At 30.8% G+C, this 24,465-nt stretch overlaps 1 protein-coding gene across 2 annotated transcripts in view; it reads left to right on the top strand.

The window, feature by feature from the left end:
* The window catches only part of LOC134706450 (formin-like protein), a 67,381-nt gene that overhangs the window by 30,938 nt on the left and 11,978 nt on the right, over positions 1-24,465 (top strand). For both annotated transcript variants that reach the window (XM_063565401.1, XM_063565400.1), the window contains 19 exons: positions 331-410; positions 12,088-12,171; positions 12,388-12,580; positions 12,967-13,043; positions 13,844-13,937; positions 14,750-14,827; positions 15,263-15,373; positions 15,945-16,094; positions 16,592-16,640; positions 17,513-17,565; positions 17,782-17,923; positions 18,388-18,549; positions 18,806-18,930; positions 19,390-19,534; positions 19,723-19,780; positions 20,148-20,217; positions 22,498-22,575; positions 23,162-23,248; positions 24,055-24,123. In XM_063565401.1, coding sequence (XP_063421471.1) covers positions 331-410; positions 12,088-12,171; positions 12,388-12,580; positions 12,967-13,043; positions 13,844-13,937; positions 14,750-14,827; positions 15,263-15,373; positions 15,945-16,094; positions 16,592-16,640; positions 17,513-17,565; positions 17,782-17,923; positions 18,388-18,549; positions 18,806-18,930; positions 19,390-19,534; positions 19,723-19,780; positions 20,148-20,217; positions 22,498-22,575; positions 23,162-23,248; positions 24,055-24,123 — 1,905 coding nt within the window. The remainder of the gene's footprint in view (positions 1-330; positions 411-12,087; positions 12,172-12,387; positions 12,581-12,966; positions 13,044-13,843; positions 13,938-14,749; positions 14,828-15,262; positions 15,374-15,944; positions 16,095-16,591; positions 16,641-17,512; positions 17,566-17,781; positions 17,924-18,387; positions 18,550-18,805; positions 18,931-19,389; positions 19,535-19,722; positions 19,781-20,147; positions 20,218-22,497; positions 22,576-23,161; positions 23,249-24,054; positions 24,124-24,465) is intronic.

Raw genomic sequence — 24,465 nt, 5'->3', positions numbered from 1 at the left:
AATGTATATATTATTTCAAAGTGTTTACATATGTGTATAAACTAATTTAATTAAGAACAGACCCACAACACATACATATTTATCTTGTCAGCATTCAATAATGATGATTTGAATTATTTATATTAAAAAGAGATTTTTTTCACAAGTTCAAAGTTAAAAAATTGGAACATTGAATTTATTTTTGCCATTGAATTATGTACATTTTGGGTTTTGTAAATGAATATGCACTATGATGTCTTTAAGAAATCAAAAGATGGTTCCCGTCAGCCTGAGATACTAAGAGTAAAATTTTGGATGTCATTCTAATGTTCTATTATTTTATATTTTCAGAAAAAGAAAATGTTAGCGGATTCATCATCCACACAGGTGCTTCGTGACTTAGAAATATCACTTCGTACCAATCATATAGAGTAAGTATTCCATGTTAGAACTAATGGAAGAAACAGGGAACTATTGGATGAATAGTATAACAGGAAAAAACCCCAAAAAATGTTATCCAATGCATACAGTTGTTAATATCTTCAGCCTCATAGTCTAAAAAAAATCTTTTCATATTTTGCTTTTGAAACCTATCAAAATGCCTAAACATAGCTGACTTCTTCCATCTTACTGATAAAACCTATGGAAATGTCAGTGAACAGATGACTTCTGTCAGTCTATAACAGTGACTCTGATCAGCTGATCTTTGTCATCCTAAGGAGGGGGCCTTAGTGGCAAAATGGTCTAAGTAGTTCCTCTACTGTAATCAATAGCCAGTCAGCTCTGAGGTTGTGAGTTAAAACCCCGTTTGTGCGGGTGTACTCAACTCTTTTCTTGACTGACTAGGATTGTCAGTGTCCTATCAAAGGTTGTGGTATTTCTCCGCACACTTTGGCTTCATCCACCAATAAAAACTGGTTGTCACAAAATAGCATAAAAATAGCGCTTAAAAGTTGCGTTAAAACACCAACAATCAATCAGCCAATCATCCTAAAGATATAAACCTATTTTATTTGCAAAATGTAGCTGATCCCTTTTAGCATATGTTAAAAACCTTCAACATTGATGACTTAACTTTATTTTGTGTTTTACAGATGGGTACGAGAGTTTTTAAGTGAAGAGAACCATGGATTGGATGTTTTAGTGGATTATTTATCATTAACTTTATTTTGTGTTTTACAGATGGGTACGAGAGTTTTTAAGTGAAGAGAACCATGGATTGGATGTTTTAGTGGATTATTTATCATTAACTTTATTTTGTGTTTAACAGATGGGTACCAGAGTTTTTAAGTGAAGAGAACCATGGATTGGATGTTTTAGTGGATTATTTATCATTTACTTTATTTTGTGTTTTACAGATGGGTACGAGAGTTTTTAAGTGAAGAGAACCATGGATTGGATGTTTTAGTGGATTATTTATCATTTACTTTATTTTGTGTTTTACAGATGGGTACGAGAGTTTTTAAGTGAAGAGAACCATGGATTGGATGTTTTAGTGGATTATTTATCATTTACTTTATTTTGTGTTTTACAGATGGGTACGAGAGTTTTTAAGTGAAGAGAACCATGGATTGGATGTTTTAGTGGATTATTTATCATTTACTTTATTTTGTGTTTTACAGATGGGTACGAGAGTTTTTAAGTGAAGAAAACCATGGATTGGATGTTTTAGTGGATTATTTATCATTGACTTTATTTTGTGTTTTACAGATGGGTACGAGAGTTTTTAAGTGAAGAAAACCATGGATTGGATGTTTTAGTGGATTATTTATCATTTACTTTATTTTGTGTTTTACAGATGGGTACGAGGGTTTTTAAGTGAAGAGAACCATGGATTGGATGTTTTAGTGGATTATTTATCATTTACTTTATTTTGTGTTTTACAGATGGGTACGAGAGTTTTTAAGTGAAGAGAACCATGGATTGGATGTTTTAGTGGATTATTTATCATTTACTTTATTTTGTGTTTTACAGATGGGTACGAGAGTTTTTAAGTGAAGAGAACCATGGATTGGATGTTTTAGTGGATTATTTATCATTTACTTTATTTTGTGTTTTACAGATGGGTACGAGAGTTTTTAAGTGAAGAGAACCATGGATTGGATGTTTTAGTGGATTATTTATCATTTACTTTATTTTGTGTTTTACAGATGGGTACGAGAGTTTTTAAGTGAAGAGAACCATGGATTGGATGTTTTAGTGGATTATTTATCATTTACTTTATTTTGTGTTTTACAGATGGGTACGAGGGTTTTTAAGTGAAGAGAACCATGGATTGGATGTTTTAGTGGATTATTTATCATTAACTTTATTTTGTGTTTTACAGATGGGTACGAGGGTTTTTAAGTGAAGAGAACCATGGATCGGATGTTTTAGTGGATTATTTATCATTGACTTTATTTTGTGTTTTACAGATGGGTACGAGGGTTTTTAAGTGAAGAGAACCATGGATCGGATGTTTTAGTGGATTATTTATCATTGACTTTATTTTGTGTTTTACAGATGGGTACGAGAGTTTTTAAGTGAAGAAAACCATGGATTGGATGTTTTAGTGGACTATTTATCATTAACTTTATTTTGTGTTTAACAGATGGGTACTAGAGTTTTTAAGTGAAGAAAACCATGGATTCGATGTTTTAGTGGATTATTTATCATTGACTATATTTTTGTGTTTTACAGATGGGTACGAGAGTTTTTAAGTGAAGAAAACCATGGATTGGATGTTTTAGTGGATTATTTATCATTAACTTTATTTTGTGTTTTACAGATGGGTACGAGAGTTTTTAAGTGAGGAGAACCATGGATTGGATGTTTTAGTGGATTATTTATCATTTACTTTATTTTGTGTTTTACAGATGGGTACGAGAGTTTTTAAGTGAAGAGAACCATGGATTGGATGTTTTAGTGGATTATTTATCATTTACTTTATTTTGTGTTTTACAGATGGGTACAAGAGTTTTTAAGTGAGGAGAACCATGGATTGGATGTTTTAGTGGATTATTTATCATTTACTTTATTTTGTGTTTTACAGATGGGTACGAGAGTTTTTAAGTGAAGAGAACCATGGATTGGATGTTTTAGTGGATTATTTATCATTAACTTTATTTTGTGTTTTACAGATGGGTACGAGAGTTTTTAAGTGAAGAGAACCATGGATTGGATGTTTTAGTGGATTATTTATCATTTACTTTATTTTGTGTTTTACAGATGGGTACGAGAGTTTTTAAGTGAGGAGAACCATGGATTGGATGTTTTAGTGGATTATTTATCATTTACTTTATTTTGTGTTTTACAGATGGGTACGAGAGTTTTTAAGTGAAGAGAACCATGGATTGGATGTTTTAGTGGATTATTTATCATTAACTTTATTTTGTGTTTTACAGATGGGTACGAGAGTTTTTAAGTGAAGAGAACCATGGATTGGATGTTTTAGTGGATTATTTATCATTAACTTTATTTTGTGTTTTACAGATGGGTACGAGGGTTTTTAAGTGAAGAGAACCATGGATTGGATGTTTTAGTGGATTATTTATCATTAACTTTATTTTGTGTTTTACAGATGGGTACGAGAGTTTTTAAGTGAAGAGAACCATGGATTGGATGTTTTAGTGGATTATTTATCATTAACTTTATTTTGTGTTTTACAGATGGGTACGAGGGTTTTTAAGTGAGGAGAACCATGGATTGGATGTTTTAGTGGATTATTTATCATTAACTTTATTTTGTGTTTTACAGATGGGTACGAGGGTTTTTAAGTGAGGAGAACCATGGATTGGATGTTTTAGTGGACTATTTATCATTGACTATATTTTTGTGTTTTACAGATGGGTACGAGAGTTTTTAAGTGAAGAGAACCATGGATTGGATGTTTTAGTGGATTATTTATCATTTACTTTATTTTGTGTTTTACAGATGGGTACGAGAGTTTTTAAGTGAAGAGAACCATGGATTGGATGTTTTAGTGGATTATTTATCATTAACTATATTTTTGTGTTTTACAGATGGGTACGAGAGTTTTTAAGTGAAGAGAACCATGGATTGGATGTTTTAGTGGATTATTTATCATTTACTTTATTTTGTGTTTTACAGATGGGTACGAGAGTTTTTAAGTGAAGAGAACCATGGATTGGATGTTTTAGTGGATTATTTATCATTAACTTTATTTTGTGTTTTACAGATGGGTACGAGAGTTTTTAAGTGAAGAGAACCATGGATTGGAAGTTTTAGTGGATTATTTATCATTAACTTTATTTTGTGTTTTACAGATGGGTACGAGGGTTTTTAAGTGAGGAGAACCAAGGATTGGATGTTTTAGTGGATTATTTATCATTAACTTTATTTTGTGTTTTACAGATGGGTACGAGGGTTTTTAAGTGAGGAGAACCATGGATTGGATGTTTTAGTGGAATATTTATCATTAACTTTATTTTGTGTTTTACAGATGGGTACGAGGGTTTTTAAGTGAAGAGAACCATGGATTGGATGTTTTAGTGGATTAAATATCATTAACTTTATTTTGTGTTTTACAGATGGGTACGAGAGTTTTTAAGTGAAGAGAACCATGGATTGGATGTTTTAGTGGATTATTTATCATTAACTTTATTTTGTGTTTTACAGATGGGTACGAGAGTTTTTAAGTGAGGAGAACCATGGATTGGATGTTTTAGTGGATTATTTATCATTAACTTTATTTTGTGTTTTACAGATGGGTACAAGGGTTTTTAAGTGAGGAGAACCATGGATTGGATGTTTTAGTGGATTATTTATCATTAACTTTATTTTGTGTTTTACAGATGGGTACGAGAGTTTTTAAGTGAGGAGAACCATGGATTGGATGTTTTAGTGGATTATTTATCATTAACTTTATTTTGTGTTTTACAGATGGGTACGAGAGTTTTTAAGTGAAGAGAACCATGGATTGGATGTTTTAGTGGATTATTTATCATTAACTTTATTTTGTGTTTTACAGATGGGTACGAGAGTTTTTAAGTGAAGAGAACCATGGATTGGATGTTTTAGTGGATTATTTATCATTTACTTTATTTTGTGTTTTACAGATGGGTACGAGAGTTTTTAAGTGAAGAAAACCATGGATTGGATGTTTTAGTGGACTATTTATCATTTACTTTATTTTGTGTTTTACAGATGGGTACGAGAGTTTTTAAGTGAGGAGAACCATGGATTGGATGTTTTAGTGGACTATTTATCATTGACTATATTTTTGTGTTTTACAGATGGGTACGAGAGTTTTTAAGTGAAGAGAACCATGGATTGGATGTTTTAGTGGATTATTTATCATTTACTTTATTTTGTGTTTTACAGATGGGTACGAGAGTTTTTAAGTGAGGAGAACCATGGATTGGATGTTTTAGTGGACTATTTATCATTGACTATATTTTTGTGTTTTACAGATGGGTACGAGAGTTTTTAAGTGAAGAGAACCATGGATTGGATGTTTTAGTGGATTATTTATCATTTACTTTATTTTGTGTTTTACAGATGGGTACGAGAGTTTTTAAGTGAAGAGAACCATGGATTGGATGTTTTAGTGGATTATTTATCATTTACTTTATTTTGTGTTTTACAGATGGCTACAAGAGTTTTTAAGTGAAGAGAACCATGGATTGGATGTTTTAGTGGATTATTTATCATTTACTTTTTTTTGTGTTTTACAGATGGGTACGAGAGTTTTTAAGTGAAGAGAACCATGGATTGGATATTTTAGTGGATTATTTATCATTTACTTTATTTTGTGTTTTACAGATGGGTACGAGAGTTTTTAAGTGAAGAAAACCATGGATTGGATGTTTTAGTGGATTATTTATCATTTACTTTATTTTGTGTTTTACAGATGGGTACGAGGGTTTTTAAGTGAAGAGAACCATGGATTGGATGTTTTAGTGGATTATTTATCATTGACTATATTTTTGTGTTTTACAGATGGGTACGAGAGTTTTTAAGTGAAGAAAACCATGGATTGGATGTTTTAGTGGATTATTTATCATTTACTTTATTTTGTGTTTTACAGATGGGTACGAGAGTTTTTAAGTGAAGAAAACCATGGATTGGATGTTTTAGTGGATTATTTATTATTGACTTTATTTTGTGTTTAACAGATTGGTACGAGGGTTTTTAAGTGAAGAGAACCATGGATTGGATGTTTTAGTGGACTATTTATCATTGACTATATTTTTGTGTTTTACAGATGGGTACGAGAGTTTTTAAGTGAAGAGAACCATGGATTGGATGTTTTAGTGGATTATTTATCATTTACTTTATTTTTTGTTTTACAGATGGGTATGAGAGTTTTTAAGTGAAGAGAACCATGGATTGGATGTTTTAGTGGATTATTTATCATTAACTTTATTTTGTGTTTTACAGATGGGTACGAGAGTTTTTAAGTGAAGAGAACCATGGATTGGATGTTTTAGTGGATTATTTATCATTAACTTTATTTTGTGTTTAACAGATGGGTACCAGAGTTTTTAAGTGAAGAGAACCATGGATTGGATGTTTTAGTGGATTATTTATCATTTACTTTATTTTGTGTTTTACAGATGGGTACGAGAGTTTTTAAGTGAAGAGAACCATGGATTGGATGTTTTAGTGGATTATTTATCATTTACTTTATTTTGTGTTTTACAGATGGGTACGAGAGTTTTTAAGTGAAGAGAACCATGGATTGGATGTTTTAGTGGATTATTTATCATTTACTTTATTTTGTGTTTTACAGATGGGTACGAGAGTTTTTAAGTGAAGAGAACCATGGATTGGATGTTTTAGTGGATTATTTATCATTTACTTTATTTTGTGTTTTACAGATGGGTACGAGAGTTTTTAAGTGAAGAAAACCATGGATTGGATGTTTTAGTGGATTATTTATCATTGACTTTATTTTGTGTTTTACAGATGGGTACGAGAGTTTTTAAGTGAAGAAAACCATGGATTGGATGTTTTAGTGGATTATTTATCATTTACTTTATTTTGTGTTTTACAGATGGGTACGAGGGTTTTTAAGTGAAGAGAACCATGGATTGGATGTTTTAGTGGATTATTTATCATTTACTTTATTTTGTGTTTTACAGATGGGTACGAGAGTTTTTAAGTGAAGAGAACCATGGATTGGATGTTTTAGTGGATTATTTATCATTTACTTTATTTTGTGTTTTACAGATGGGTACGAGAGTTTTTAAGTGAAGAGAACCATGGATTGGATGTTTTAGTGGATTATTTATCATTTACTTTATTTTGTGTTTTACAGATGGGTACGAGAGTTTTTAAGTGAAGAGAACCATGGATTGGATGTTTTAGTGGATTATTTATCATTTACTTTATTTTGTGTTTTACAGATGGGTACGAGAGTTTTTAAGTGAAGAGAACCATGGATTGGATGTTTTAGTGGATTATTTATCATTTACTTTATTTTGTGTTTTACAGATGGGTACGAGGGTTTTTAAGTGAAGAGAACCATGGATTGGATGTTTTAGTGGATTATTTATCATTAACTTTATTTTGTGTTTTACAGATGGGTACGAGGGTTTTTAAGTGAAGAGAACCATGGATCGGATGTTTTAGTGGATTATTTATCATTGACTTTATTTTGTGTTTTACAGATGGGTACGAGGGTTTTTAAGTGAAGAGAACCATGGATCGGATGTTTTAGTGGATTATTTATCATTGACTTTATTTTGTGTTTTACAGATGGGTACGAGAGTTTTTAAGTGAAGAAAACCATGGATTGGATGTTTTAGTGGACTATTTATCATTAACTTTATTTTGTGTTTAACAGATGGGTACTAGAGTTTTTAAGTGAAGAAAACCATGGATTGGATGTTTTAGTGGATTATTTATCATTGACTATATTTTTGTGTTTTACAGATGGGTACGAGAGTTTTTAAGTGAAGAAAACCATGGATTGGATGTTTTAGTGGATTATTTATCATTAACTTTATTTTGTGTTTTACAGATGGGTACGAGAGTTTTTAAGTGAGGAGAACCATGGATTGGATGTTTTAGTGGATTATTTATCATTTACTTTATTTTGTGTTTTACAGATGGGTACGAGAGTTTTTAAGTGAAGAGAACCATGGATTGGATGTTTTAGTGGATTATTTATCATTTACTTTATTTTGTGTTTTACAGATGGGTACAAGAGTTTTTAAGTGAGGAGAACCATGGATTGGATGTTTTAGTGGATTATTTATCATTTACTTTATTTTGTGTTTTACAGATGGGTACGAGAGTTTTTAAGTGAAGAGAACCATGGATTGGATGTTTTAGTGGATTATTTATCATTAACTTTATTTTGTGTTTTACAGATGGGTACGAGAGTTTTTAAGTGAAGAGAACCATGGATTGGATGTTTTAGTGGATTATTTATCATTTACTTTATTTTGTGTTTTACAGATGGGTACGAGAGTTTTTAAGTGAGGAGAACCATGGATTGGATGTTTTAGTGGATTATTTATCATTAACTTTATTTTGTGTTTTACAGATGGGTACGAGAGTTTTTAAGTGAAGAGAACCATGGATTGGATGTTTTAGTGGATTATTTATCATTAACTTTATTTTGTGTTTTACAGATGGGTACGAGAGTTTTTAAGTGAAGAGAACCATGGATTGGATGTTTTAGTGGATTATTTATCATTAACTTTATTTTGTGTTTTACAGATGGGTACGAGGGTTTTTAAGTGAAGAGAACCATGGATTGGATGTTTTAGTGGATTATTTATCATTAACTTTATTTTGTGTTTTACAGATGGGTACGAGAGTTTTTAAGTGAAGAGAACCATGGATTGGATGTTTTAGTGGATTATTTATCATTAACTTTATTTTGTGTTTTACAGATGGGTACAAGGGTTTTTAAGTGAGGAGAACCATGGATTGGATGTTTTAGTGGATTATTTATCATTAACTTTATTTTGTGTTTTACAGATGGGTACGAGGGTTTTTAAGTGAGGAGAACCATGGATTGGATGTTTTAGTGGACTATTTATCATTGACTATATTTTTGTGTTTTACAGATGGGTACGAGAGTTTTTAAGTGAAGAGAACCATGGATTGGATGTTTTAGTGGATTATTTATCATTTACTTTATTTTGTGTTTTACAGATGGGTACGAGAGTTTTTAAGTGAAGAGAACCATGGATTGGATGTTTTAGTGGATTATTTATCATTAACTATATTTTTGTGTTTTACAGATGGGTACGAGAGTTTTTAAGTGAAGAGAACCATGGATTGGATGTTTTAGTGGATTATTTATCATTTACTTTATTTTGTGTTTTACAGATGGGTACGAGAGTTTTTAAGTGAAGAGAACCATGGATTGGATGTTTTAGTGGATTATTTATCATTAACTTTATTTTGTGTTTTACAGATGGGTACGAGAGTTTTTAAGTGAAGAGAACCATGGATTGGAAGTTTTAGTGGATTATTTATCATTAACTTTATTTTGTGTTTTACAGATGGGTACGAGGGTTTTTAAGTGAGGAGAACCAAGGATTGGATGTTTTAGTGGATTATTTATCATTAACTTTATTTTGTGTTTTACAGATGGGTACGAGGGTTTTTAAGTGAGGAGAACCATGGATTGGATGTTTTAGTGGATTATTTATCATTAACTTTATTTTGTGTTTTACAGATGGGTACGAGGGTTTTTAAGTGAAGAGAACCATGGATTGGATGTTTTAGTGGATTAAATATCATTAACTTTATTTTGTGTTTTACAGATGGGTACGAGAGTTTTTAAGTGAAGAGAACCATGGATTGGATGTTTTAGTGGATTATTTATCATTAACTTTATTTTGTGTTTTACAGATGGGTACGAGAGTTTTTAAGTGAGGAGAACCATGGATTGGATGTTTTAGTGGATTATTTATCATTAACTTTATTTTGTGTTTTACAGATGGGTACAAGGGTTTTTAAGTGAGGAGAACCATGGATTGGATGTTTTAGTGGATTATTTATCATTAACTTTATTTTGTGTTTTACAGATGGGTACGAGAGTTTTTAAGTGAGGAGAACCATGGATTGGATGTTTTAGTGGATTATTTATCATTAACTTTATTTTGTGTTTTACAGATGGGTACGAGAGTTTTTAAGTGAAGAGAACCATGGATTGGATGTTTTAGTGGATTATTTATCATTAACTTTATTTTGTGTTTTACAGATGGGTACGAGAGTTTTTAAGTGAAGAGAACCATGGATTGGATGTTTTAGTGGATTATTTATCATTTACTTTATTTTGTGTTTTACAGATGGGTACGAGAGTTTTTAAGTGAAGAAAACCATGGATTGGATGTTTTAGTGGACTATTTATCATTTACTTTATTTTGTGTTTTACAGATGGGTACGAGAGTTTTTAAGTGAGGAGAACCATGGATTGGATGTTTTAGTGGACTATTTATCATTGACTATATTTTTGTGTTTTACAGATGGGTACGAGAGTTTTTAAGTGAAGAGAACCATGGATTGGATGTTTTAGTGGATTATTTATCATTTACTTTATTTTGTGTTTTACAGATGGGTACGAGAGTTTTTAAGTGAGGAGAACCATGGATTGGATGTTTTAGTGGACTATTTATCATTGACTATATTTTTGTGTTTTACAGATGGGTACGAGAGTTTTTAAGTGAAGAGAACCATGGATTGGATGTTTTAGTGGATTATTTATCATTTACTTTATTTTGTGTTTTACAGATGGGTACGAGAGTTTTTAAGTGAAGAGAACCATGGATTGGATGTTTTAGTGGATTATTTATCATTTACTTTATTTTGTGTTTTACAGATGGCTACAAGAGTTTTTAAGTGAAGAGAACCATGGATTGGATGTTTTAGTGGATTATTTATCATTTACTTTTTTTTGTGTTTTACAGATGGGTACGAGAGTTTTTAAGTGAAGAGAACCATGGATTGGATATTTTAGTGGATTATTTATCATTTACTTTATTTTGTGTTTTACAGATGGGTACGAGAGTTTTTAAGTGAAGAAAACCATGGATTGGATGTTTTAGTGGATTATTTATCATTTACTTTATTTTGTGTTTTACAGATGGGTACGAGGGTTTTTAAGTGAAGAGAACCATGGATTGGATGTTTTAGTGGATTATTTATCATTGACTATATTTTTGTGTTTTACAGATGGGTACGAGAGTTTTTAAGTGAAGAAAACCATGGATTGGATGTTTTAGTGGATTATTTATCATTTACTTTATTTTGTGTTTTACAGATGGGTACGAGAGTTTTTAAGTGAAGAAAACCATGGATTGGATGTTTTAGTGGATTATTTATTATTGACTTTATTTTGTGTTTAACAGATTGGTACGAGGGTTTTTAAGTGAAGAGAACCATGGATTGGATGTTTTAGTGGACTATTTATCATTGACTATATTTTTGTGTTTTACAGATGGGTACGAGAGTTTTTAAGTGAAGAGAACCATGGATTGGATGTTTTAGTGGATTATTTATCATTTACTTTATTTTTTGTTTTACAGATGGGTATGAGAGTTTTTAAGTGAAGAGAACCATGGATTGGATGTTTTAGTGGATTATTTATCATTAACTTTATTTTGTGTTTTACAGATGGGTACGAGAGTTTTTAAGTGAAGAGAACCATGGATTGGATGTTTTAGTGGATTATTTATCATTAACTTTATTTTGTGTTTTACAGATGGGTACGAGAGTTTTTAAGTGAAGAGAACCATGGATTGGATGTTTTAGTGGATTAAATATTATTAACTTTATTTTGTGTTTTACAGATGGGTACGAGAGTTTTTAAGTGAAGAAAACCATGGATTGGATGTTTTAGTGGACTATTTATCATTTACTTTATTTTGTGTTTTACAGATGGGTACGAGAGTTTTTAAGTGAAGAGAACCATGGATTGGATGTTTTAGTGGATTATTTATCATTAACTTTATTTTGTGTTTTACAGATGGGTACTAGAGTTTTTAAGTGAAGAGAACCATGGATTGGATGTTTTAGTGGATTATTTATCATTAACTTTATTTTGTGTTTTACAGATGGGTACGAGAGTTTTTAAGTGAAGAGAACCATGGATTGGATGTTTTAGTGGATTAAATATCATTAACTTTATTTTGTGTTTTACAGATGGGTACGAGAGTTTTTAAGTGAAGAAAACCATGGATTGGATGTTTTAGTGGACTATTTATCATTTACACAGGTTGTCATGAGGTAAAGTCTCCCTAACGGGTTCTTATGTATTTATTGATAGTTATTTTATTTGCAATCATATGAAATCTATATACTTTTGTATAACTTGTTGAATTCAGAAATTTAGTTCAATAGTTTTTGGGATTTATAGTTTAATGAATTTTAAAACATTGCAACAGTTTAATCATGTTGATTTATGTATAAATTTGTGATTAATTAGAAATTATATCATTGCAGAAGGGAGCAATTACTTAACAAAGAGAAGAGTGCTAGTCTCGATGGATTGTCTCGGAGTCCTACACGAAGACTTAAGCGATCAAATACTATAGGTTCTCCCCGAAGTATAAAAAATTCCAAATTAAATTTTGGGGAGGCCAGAGATGATGTTCATGTTTGTATCATGTGTTTACGTGCCATAATGAACCATCAGGTAAATACTGTCATACAAATGTTCAACAATATCAACAGTCAAGGGGGTGGGGAAGGCCCTTGTGCATGCCCTGTCTTAATTCAGAAAAAGAATCAACAAATTAAAAAGATTTTTCAGAATCAAATTTTTTGGATCTTATTAATAGACTCTTGAGGATAGAACATTTTCAATGAAGTTAAGTTCATTTAGACTTTTATTAATATTAAATGGCAAAGTCCATTAAGCAAGTTGGTGTATAAGCATGTCATGCATGTTGAGGGTTATAATTGTTCAAGTTTCAAAATACACATTTCCAACATTTTGTTTACAGTTATTATAAAAAGGTAGTTGCATAAAAATGTTTATTTCATTGATTGCTGTGAAATAATTCAGACTTTCTTTTTCAGTATGGTTTCAACCTTGTCATAGCTCATAAACATGCCATTAACTGTATAGCCCTCAGTCTTAATCATAAAAGTTTACGGTAAGTATTATACAATGAAATTTACATAAATTTAGTGAAAAAATCATGAATACTCTTTAGTACTTTGAAAACAAACATTTAAACAATGTCATTTAAACTAATCGTGAGAGTTAGCAAAAGTACATCTTCTTTGAAATGCTTTAAATGAGATGCAGTAAATGTTCATTCAGGAAAAAGTATATCCAGGGAGGTCAAAACTTCACTCAATATTGATAAACTTGATGGGGTCAATTTTATTGATTAGGTTTAATAAGAACAAAAGTTAAAATTCTGGTTTACCTAAAGAAAAATGAAGCTTTGACTGGATTAGGTATTTTTTATGGAATAGCCCTTAGTTGAAGCATTGTATTGTTAGTTACTTACTGCCTGTTATGCCATTTCTGTCTGTCTTTGGTCATCTTTTTTACTGTTCCCCAGATGTTATTCATAGTCTTCAGTTTGACAGTACTTATCCATGTTGTTTTTTGTCTCCAGGCTTGTGCCTTCCATCATGAGTCCAATGTAACGCTCCTCTAGTGATTTAATTTCTATCTTTCCTTATCACATGTCTTCACAACATCTTCAGATTAATATTTTAGCCATGCTGTATTCATTTCACTATTTTAGTAGGGCTTCATTAGATATTTTGTTTGGCCAGAAAATGCACAAGATCTTTCTTAAGCTTTTGGAATAAAAAAAATGACAGTTTATTTGTAATGTTTACTTAATTTTAATTCAAACTCTATCAAAGTAATTTCTAAGATTGAAATTGGTTGTTTTAGAAACACATTTACAGACATTTTGTATGTTTAATTTTTCAGAACAAAAGCATTAGTGTTAGAATTATTAGCAGCAGTTTGTCTAGTCAGTGGAGGACATGAGATAATACTCTCAGCGTTTGATAACTTTAAACAGGTCAGTCATGAGATAATACTCTCAGCGTTTGATAACTTTAAACAGGTCAGTCATGAGATAATACTCTCAGCGTTTGATAACTTTAAACAGGTCAGTCATGAGATAATACTCTCAGCGTTTGATAACTTTAAACAGGTTAGTCATATTTTTTTCTCTAAGCACTTACTCAGAATGGCCACAAAGCTCAAAATTCCCCAAAACTTTACTTGTTTCAACAGTTATTCACAGTATTATTCTGAAAGATCTAGAAATGAAATAACTGGGTTACTAGATATAAAATCTTTGAGATACAGAACAACAAATGTGTTGTCTTATTGTTCAATAGATGAATCTTTTAACTATGTAGTATTAAAGACCTAGTTTTGTAAGAAGCAATCAAAAAAATGAATGAATTGTTAATAATAATAAATGAAGTTGCGTCATTTTACCTTAAACAATCATCATAAAATGTGTTTACAAGACAGTAAAATAAGAATTAATAATCATAATAGGAAATTTATTGGACATTATTATCAAATTCATCTAATATGGTTTGTAATATTAATTTAGGAAAGTATTAATTTAAGCACTTAATTCTAGGATAAAGGTCACATGACTGATGTAATTCAAAATAAAAAAATAATTTGTTCCAAAGACAGATATTGTGAGCCATTTTGTCCTCAGCAGGTGAAGATGTTTTTGTTTACAAAATATAGATGGATGTTAAAAGTCTTTATTTTGTGGTTAGTATTGTGTTGGTTTTTTTAAAACAGGTTTATACTGTAATTGACTGATAAATAAGGAACATTATAAATAACTTTTATGTTTTTCAGGTGTGTGGAGAAGCACATCGTTTTGAAACCCTCATGGATTATTTCAAAAATTATGATGAATTCCACATAGATTTCATGGTAAGTTGATTTTAAAACAAATAGTGTTGTCATTTGTCAGTCCGTTATGAAAAGCAGTTTATAATATGATTTGTTGACCTAAGCTGTGTAACAAAATACCTACATTTAGAAAGAAGCACCATATCTTTGAAATAAACACAGAGTTGTAACAAAATACTTGCCCATTGAAACAGAATCATTATACCTTGGAGATACCAAAATTAAACCATTGAGAAAAATTCAAAACATGACTTAGGATATATTAACAACAGACAATATTTTGTATCCAATATAAGGTACAGAAAAGAATTTCAGAACATTATATATCATTCTTTGTTATCATTGATGAGATTAGTAAAATGTTTTAGAGGTCCTATAGCTTCTTTTAGATATATATATATATTGAAAAACCCTGTAAATATATTTTTAAAATTTGTAAACCATTTTCATTTTCAGGTTGCCTGTATGCAGTTTGTGAATATAGTTGTACATTCTGTAGAAAATATGAATTTCAGGGTCCATTTACAGTATGAGTTTACCACTATTGGTCTGGATGACTACTTAGGGGTATGTATACAGACCTCACCACAAAACAGACACCTCAATAAGTTGACAGAAAACGCTCACCAGATATAACCTTTTGTCATTAGTATATTGCTTATATGACTATTTCTAAGTAATGTTGACTACTTGAATTTAATCTAAGAAGCACACATGGAAAAATGAGAAATTTTTAGTATTTGTGAAAAATGGTTAAAGACCATAAAAGATATCTTTATTTAGATGATTGTACACATCAACAAAAGCATAAGAAAAGTTTCTTCTCATGTTATTGTAAAACTCATCTATATATGCACGTAGAAAATATTTTGATAACTGGATATTTGTAAAGATTATTGTATCAAGCTAAGATATTTATTACAATTTGTACCAAATTGAAGAAAAATAACACATTGAAAAAATGCAACCCAGAAAAGTTTGACAGAACATGGAATTTAAGTAAGAAAATTCTTGAATCTTTATAAGCTTTCTTAAATATTACAGATTGATAAAGTTATATAAGCGTAACAAGTACGAAAACAATCATCAATTTTACTGCAATGTGTAATTTCTTGACAAATGATTATTATATTTACAGAAATTACGGCATACAGAAAGTGATCGACTTTCAGTTCAGGTTCATGCGTATTTAGATAACACAATAGATGTTGCCCAGTTGTTAGAAGATTCAGAAATGAAAACAGAAGCTTTGGAAAGGGCAGAAGATTTAGAAGATGAATTATCAAGGGTTTGTATTCATTGGACTACTTGACCAGATAAAGCCTAGCAAATAGAATTCTTATGATAATGTTGAAAAGGAAATTACCTTCAAAAATGGCAATAATGAATAAGTAAATAAAGGCAACAGTAGTATGCTGCTGTTCAAAAGTCATAAATTGATTGAGAGAAAACATATCCGTGTTACAAACTAAAATGGAAAGGAAACACATCAACTATAAGAGGAAAACAACGAAAAAGCAGAACAGGTGCAGCAAACAACAAATGACAATGCTACATACACAGAAATAAACGATTATATTACAACTATCATATTCCTGACTTGATACTGGACATTTTAAGACAAAATGGTGGGTTGAACCCGGTTTTCAACAGAGAATTGCTCAAGTTACATTTCAGAAATAAACATTGCCTGAGTTCTAAAAGGTTATAAATCAACAGGATATTGTTGTAAACATTTATCTTTTTATTATCATTTCAACACTAGCATACATTTTTAATTTATAGGAAAGAGAAAGATTCCTTGAACTAGAAGATGAAGCAATGGCAAAAACAGGTTTGTATTGTAGAATATAAGACTGTTCCAATAGGGATAAGAAAACAATGGTACTGATCTAAATTAACCTCAACACAGAAAGGAAAGCCAACACACAATAATGATCAACAAAGCACCACATAGAGAACTTAAGATTGAGCAATACTTAATCTTCCTACTGAAAACATGAATGAATAAGGCCACACTTAAAAATATTTTGGTTTGCCCAAACCCTACCCACAGGTTGAGACAGTGGGTAGGTAGGTAGCCCTTTTTTTTCCAAAAAAGAAATTGAAGTATCAGATGCATGTTTATAAGTCTTCATGCCTATTTGATTAAAAAAAGCTTCTTGAAATCAGGACAATAAAAGAATTTGAGTAGGCAGCTTTTTTCTGGGTAGGTAGTGTTTGGGCAAACAAACCTATTATTTATTATGGCCAAATTTTAGTTTAAAACCAAGATATAAAAGTTCTACAACACAATGACTGAAAAAAAGGGAAAACAAAACAGGCTAAATAGAACATTTAAAACTGGGGTGCTCCTGAAGTTAAGCAGATCCTGCTCCACTAGGGGTACCCGTCATGTTGTTCAGCTCAAAATAACTTTGTTAACAGGTTGCATTCTGTGATATAATTATTTAGGAATAGAGGACAGGATTTTGGCTAAGATAATTGGAAAAAATCTTTGCTCAACTGTTTTAAAATTATATGAAAATGTGTGTAAGAAAGCAGACAACATGCTGCTAGTTAAACATTTTAATTTTAGAAAATATTTCAATTAATTTAGCCAATTGCTTTGTCCTATTTATATAAACATTTTACCTAAGAAAATGTAATAACGTTAAAACCAAGTTGTCTATGCTATATGTTTCATTGTAATGTATTTGATTACAGTTGAACTTGAAAAGCAGTTATCAGAAGCTACAAATGAAATAGAAGAATTAAAGGTAGTAGATTCTTGACATATTCTTTATAAATATTGGATAAAAGAACAACAAATTTTTTTTTCTATCTTTTTTCAATTTTTTTATAAAACTTTTGAATTGATTTGAATAAAAACTTGTGTGTATTACCAGTATATGTAAACATACTTTTGCAAGTAAGATCCCCCCCATGTTGGTTGTATAGCTAAATTAGCATAATAATGTTTTCTCTCCCTGTAGGATCTATTAGCCCGACATGAATCTGAAGTGAATGAGTTGAGACAGATTGTAAATGAAAAAGACGAGGAATCTAAGAAAAGACAGAGTATGCTGGAACTAAAACTAAAAGAAATGGAACAGCTAAAATTAAGTGCTACTACAGGTACAGTCATTGTCATTTATTTTATTTTGGATGAAACATGTCTTCTGATTAGTTGACAGTGTTGTCTATCAGCTCATAGTCATAGACATAATTTTGTCATGTGACTGTTATGTTTTAAATCAATGTTTTTTCATTATTTACTCTGGTTTAAAATGCAATTTAGAGTTGAATTATAAGAAATGACTAATTTTTCAGTCTATTCAAAATTACATCAAAACTGACGTGCACACTTTAGAATAACCAGTTTTGGCATCAAAACTTTTATGAAATCAAGATTGAATAAAAGTAAATCTCTTTTTAACTTAAATTGAAACATAGAATGAAGATTCATAATTTAGAAAAATTTTGTTCTGGGAAATGGCATATAAATTAGTGTTCTGTTTAGTTTGAAAAACAAATTTTACTATTTGTTCCGATTATTATTTGTTCCTATTATTATTTATATGTATTATTATCTGTTGTAGGAGGAAGTGCTGGAGGAATCACCACAGGAATTGTACCAGATTTACCGCCCCCGCCACCACCAGTAGTAGCTCCCCCACCACCTCCACCACCACCACCTCCTGCTCCTGGGGCAATACCTCCCCCGCCACCACCACCAGGAGGAGCTGTTCCAAATATGGGTGGTAAGTATCCAGAGACGTCTTTATATGTGTTCTTCTAAAGACTTTTTTCATTCATATGAAATAGGATATAGAGATTATTGGCAAAACTAAACAAATTTCGTAATACAGATGCCCTGATTAAATTAAAAATGAATTTTTTTTTTTTATGAATAATGTTGAAAGTTGTACAGACTCTTAAAACAACTATAAAGTATAAAAAAAGGGCTGTAGAATTTACTTTTTATGATTCAATATCGTAATTATTTTTGTTTTACAGCAATGACTATAAAAAAGAAAGTACAGACCAAGTTCAGGTTACCCGTACTGAACTGGACTCCATTAAAACCACAACAAGTGAAGGGAACAATCTTCTCAGATCTAGATGATGAGAAACTTTATACTGTAAGTCATACTCTGTTCTTGGAGCATCTGAGATCACCCCCAGTTTTTAGTGGGGTTCATGTTGCTTATTTTTTAGTTTTATATGTTGTGTCATGTGTACTATTGTATGTCAGTTTGTATTTTTCATTTTTAGCCATGGCATTATCAGTTTATTTTCGATTTATGAGTTTGACTGTTCCTCTGATATCTTTTGCCCCATTGTTAATTGAACTCTGGTATCTTTTGTCCCTTTGTTAATTGTAGAAAATTTAAAACAAATACTGGATGGAAAAAATAAGTACAATGAACAACTAGACTAGAAGGAAACAAGGACATTGAAAAATTGTGCCTAAAAAGTCTATTGAAAAATATGAGGTCAAAAATTTTTATGGTTATGAAAATCTCTTTGATGCTGAATTTTAATAATGATCTCATTCAGTCTGTTTAAAGATACATTATCTTTTATTGATTGTATTTTAGGTGATAAACTTCAATGAATTTGAAGAAATTTTCCGTCTGGGTGGAGGTCCAGGACTGGTTGACGATGGTACTCCTAAAATGTTGAAAAAATCCAGAAAACCAGAGAGTATAAGTCTGATAGATGGGAATAGATTAAGAAATTGTGGTAAGTATTTTAACTCTTCTCAATTGTTTAAGACAGTCCTTCAAAATAAGCTATGTATTAAAGAACCTTGAAAAATTCTTTTTGAAGCTCCATTGATATGTTCTATGCCTTATTTTAAAGCTTAGATAATGATAGTTGTTCAAATGTCATAAATGCTGATTTAAAGATTTTGAAACATCTATTTTTAGCAATAACAAGAAGGAAGATAGAATTAACCAATGAAGAAATAACCAGAGCTATTAATTAGTAAGTTTGAAAATTGTTAATACAAAAGACAAGTTATTAATTAGTAAGTTAGAATAAAAGTTAGAATAATGTTAAAACAAATAACTATATTTATGAATTAATGTCAATTTGACTGGGATCTCAATAGACCAAATATTAGTTTAAATCATCTATGGCAAGGAGGCACTGGGGGAAAATGTAAAAGAAACGTTTAATGATATTGTGAAGAAGACACTACCAATTACTGGTATGCTTATTCCAGTGAAAAGTTTATTGGAATAGAAAGTGTGGCATCTACTTCCTATCCTTATCTTTCAAATTTCTCTTTATTTTAACTTGATGCATTATACTGGAATGTTTTAATCAAACAATAAATTCTATTTTTCAGTATTGATTTGAAAACCCTGTCACTAGATATGGTTGAAATTCTTTTAACAATTTTGCCAAATGACCAAGAGGTATGTTTATTTTGATATATAAGTTACATATATATTATATCTTTGTACATTAACATCAATGCTCTATATTTCATTTAGATGACAAAGTGTTAAAATTTCAGTTATGAATTTCTTTTTATTAGACATTTTATTTGGATTACTTTTGTTTCTGCATTTTAACATGTTGTATATTGAAGAAGATTGTAAGGCCTAAAACATAAGTCCTGTTTTCCTGAAAACAGAAGTATGTTATTTGTTCAGAAATAAGTTTGTAATCAGATGACTTCAAGAAGTAATTTATAAGTGTAATTACACCTTAAGTAAGAATCCTGGATTTTGATTGGTCGATAGCCAGTGTATTTTTCACCAATTTACTGTTATCAAATGAATATCGTTCATTTTTAACCAGTTAAGCTGCTTTATGCGAGCACCATAGATTTATGTTCTACCCAATCAATGCTGCAATATGTGCCACTTTTATTATGTGGCTGGCTATCATGTTATTTATAACTAATTGGACACTTTTTTCATACTTTTAATTCTGGAATATAAAAAATATTACCATAAAAACGTTAACTGGTCGTCGATTTTCCCAAAAGTTTTGAAGTTGCACATAGGAAGTAGTGCTCGATAGAAATCCTTCTATAGTTTATTATCACCTGTGCTGTTGGCTAAGATGTCAAAGATCAATTGTATGAAATATTTGATGGCCGAAAATCTATAAAGATGAGACGTTTACATTTCATATATGGCAAAAGTCGTAGGAATATTGTTGGTCATCGATACGTATTACATACGTCAGTAGTCTATTAATCAGCTGAAATAAGTCGGCGGCAATTTCAAACTACATAGAAGACGAAATTTACGTACCTTTTAAATTAAAATTGGGAGAATTCTGATGATACATACATACATGTGAACATCCCGACGGGAGTACAAAACTCCCGTTTTCAGGGGTCCCCTCCCGTCCTCCCGTCGAAGAGGAAAAACTCCCGTGCAGAAAAAATTTCATGAATGAGAATTTTCAGTCGCCATTTTTACTATTTTGTTTACAATATTTTTCATTGAGATCGTAAAAACCCGAGATTATTAAGTCGTAAAAACCCGAGAATTATCGAACGTATCAGGTGTAACCTGATTACGCAACACGTGGAGATTTTAATCCATGCTTAAGGCTAATTTACAAGTGATAATAGTTTGATTGAACAATCAAAATGTGTTGGATTATCAGTTACTCTATGTGGCTTCTGTTTATGGCACACGCCAAGGATTATTAAAAACAGATAAATACTGGCATTGATAGAAAATGGAATTTTGTTGTCTAAACATTTATCGGAAGTGTTTTGATGCCGAGAAAAACATTTATTGTAAATGAAAATACTGGAAAAAGGAATGGTTTCAGCTCAATGTGAGCTGTTTGCTACACAAGCTGACTGAAAAATTATATAAACAAAGTGATTATTTTGTACACCAGTATGTGTTCAAAATGCCAAAACGACAAATATCTCCGTCTTCAAAGACACTTGGTTCAAAACGGCTTATACATCTTAACTGGCACAAAACTCTCCTCTAACATAGGACAGTGTATGTGTATAATCTCAGACATTGAATCTTTATAAATATAAATTGGAAATAACTTTTGAAAGTGGAAGGATTGCATAACATGAACATTACTGTACAAACATTATTTGGTACTTTAGAAATAGCTGTGAACAATGCCTGAGATAAATATTTTGACTAATTCTTTACACTATTCATTTGAACGTGGCCAAGTTTGCCTTTGGGTTTTTGATTAACTGCCTATAGCACCCTTTGGTGCTTTGATTTAACGCCGCCGTGGTATTTGCCAAAAGGATATGGCTTTTTTACCCTCTCTGCCGTGGTATTTGCCAAAAAATACTCTATCCGACTGGACGCTTGTAACGTCACGATCATCAATGCGTTTTGGAACATTAACTTTCGGTGTAATTGAACAGATATATCATGTTCTTGAGGGGTATTTGCGAAAAATACCAGTCTTGAGAATGAATTTCTTTCACCTTACGGCTCGCGAAATTTAGCATTCTCTTGACTGGTATTTTTCGCAAATACCCCTCAAGATCATGATTTATCTGTTTAAAATCCTTCCACTACTTATACATTGAATAATATTGAAATTCATTGAATTACTGAATTTATTATTGCTGCTCAGTTAAGAATTATTTGTGTAAATGGTTTAATTATGCTTCAATTTATATTACAGAAATTTTGTAATCCCCATAACTGATTATAAACTAACAGTAAACTTATGATTATCCCTAGGTGAAAGCATTTAAGCAGTATGAGAAAGATCGTAAACCATTGGACATGTTAACAGATGAAGACAGATTCCTCTTTCAGGTATTAAAGATATAGGCTATTTTCTAAAAATAAATTAAAGTAATAGTTTCAATGAATCAAAATTTAAACAGTGACTAGGTAGGTGTTCTTGTTGTTGAACATTTACCTTTAAGATCTTTTCGTGATATTAGAATTAGCACATATTTTGATATTTGGGTGAAAGTTTTAAGAAATCAATAAATTTTCATTGATTTTTTGGATAGGAAACATTAACATGAATAAATTTTCAACTTTGATGTATCCAGATGATTTTGTCAACTTGCATCGAAATTTCTACTTTTGACCTAGTTGTAAATGTTAAGGTATTATGAATAAATCTGCACAAAAATAGTTCTGTTTCACTTTTGTACATGTATGAAATACTAATGGATATGTGTAGTGACAATGATGGGGAAAAGGCTGGTTAAAAGTTAATATTAAGGTAATAATCTATGAAAGTATGGAAAACTTAGAAGTTTTTATCAAAATTTTAAAATATTTATTACAATATGTAGTTAAGTATTCAGAAATGTAAAAACCTGCTGCTTTATACATTGAAATCAGTTAATTGTTTTAAAGTAAGAACATGTTTTATTTTATATTTCAGCTTTGTAAAGTGGAGAGATTGTCGCCCAAATTACACATCATGAGTTTTATTGGAAACTTTTATGATACCATACATAATTTAGTACCAGTAAGTTTTATTGATACATTTTGTATGTTTGTTCCATTTATTATATCCAGACTTAAAAACATGGAATTTGATGCAACTGTCATACAAGTGAGAGAGAGGTTAAACCAGGTTTAATCCACCATTTTCTACATAAGAAAATGCCTGTACCAAGTCAGGAATATAACAGTTGTTATCCATTTTTTTGAGCTTTTAATTTTGTGATTTGATTAGGGACTTTCCCTTATGAATTTTCCTTTGATTTCAGTATTTTTGTGATATTACATTTTACAACACAAATAACAATATCAAAAAGACAACAACACAAATAACAATATCAAAAAGACAACAACACAAATAACAATATCAAAAAGACAACAACACAAATAACAATATCAAAAGGAAAACAACACAAATAACAAAATTGTTTGATCAAACCATAACAAAAAAAAGAAAATACATTTACCTTTATAATATGTTTGTTATTCATTTGAAAATGCCATGGTTGATAAACTAATAAGATAGTCATTATCATATAAACAACAAGAAGAACTTGATATAAACACATGATGTACAAGATATTGCACCCATATACAAAGAAGTGATCTAATTCCATGTTGCTTTCAAACAACTTTTTTTCCAAGTGGATGGGAAGGAATATTGAACAGTTTCAATACTGTCCTAATGGTTTATTTATCTTTTATGTGGAAAGGCATTTTTAATTGAATTTATGGTCTTGTTTGTTTTCAAACTTTAAAGGGAGATTAATCTTTTCACCGGTCTGTTTTTGAACTGTTTGTTAACTAAGATTTGTGTTTTTGTAATTACAGCAAGTTAATGCTGTTATAGCTGCCTCCATGTCAATAAGAAGTTCACAGAAAGTCAAGAAGATGTTAGAGGTTAGTATTGTCTTGTTTGTTTGTTGGTTTTTCGTTTGTCTTACAGTGTTTATAACCTCTCTGATCATTATTATTTTTTTTTAGATAATAATAAAGAAAACAACACCCATCAATTACTGTAAGATTTTGTTCTGGTCTATTACCCAGCTGCAGGGTTACTGCTTTTGGTGTTAATTCACCATATATAATTTTAAATTAAAAAAAAAGTCACAGTCAAGGATGCATGTAAGGCAATATTTCTAAATGTCAATGATTTGTATAATACTAGTATTTGAAGTATCAGTTACCTGTGTAATAGTCAAATTAATTCTTTGAATATAGAAATTTAGGTTTTGAGAATTG

The sequence above is a fragment of the Mytilus trossulus genome, chromosome 2 (genome assembly GCF_036588685.1).
Source record: "Mytilus trossulus isolate FHL-02 chromosome 2, PNRI_Mtr1.1.1.hap1, whole genome shotgun sequence".
Classification (NCBI taxonomy): domain Eukaryota; kingdom Metazoa; phylum Mollusca; class Bivalvia; order Mytilida; family Mytilidae; genus Mytilus; species Mytilus trossulus.
Note: the sequence above shows the minus strand (reverse complement) of the source record. Positions and strands in the feature narration are given on the sequence as shown.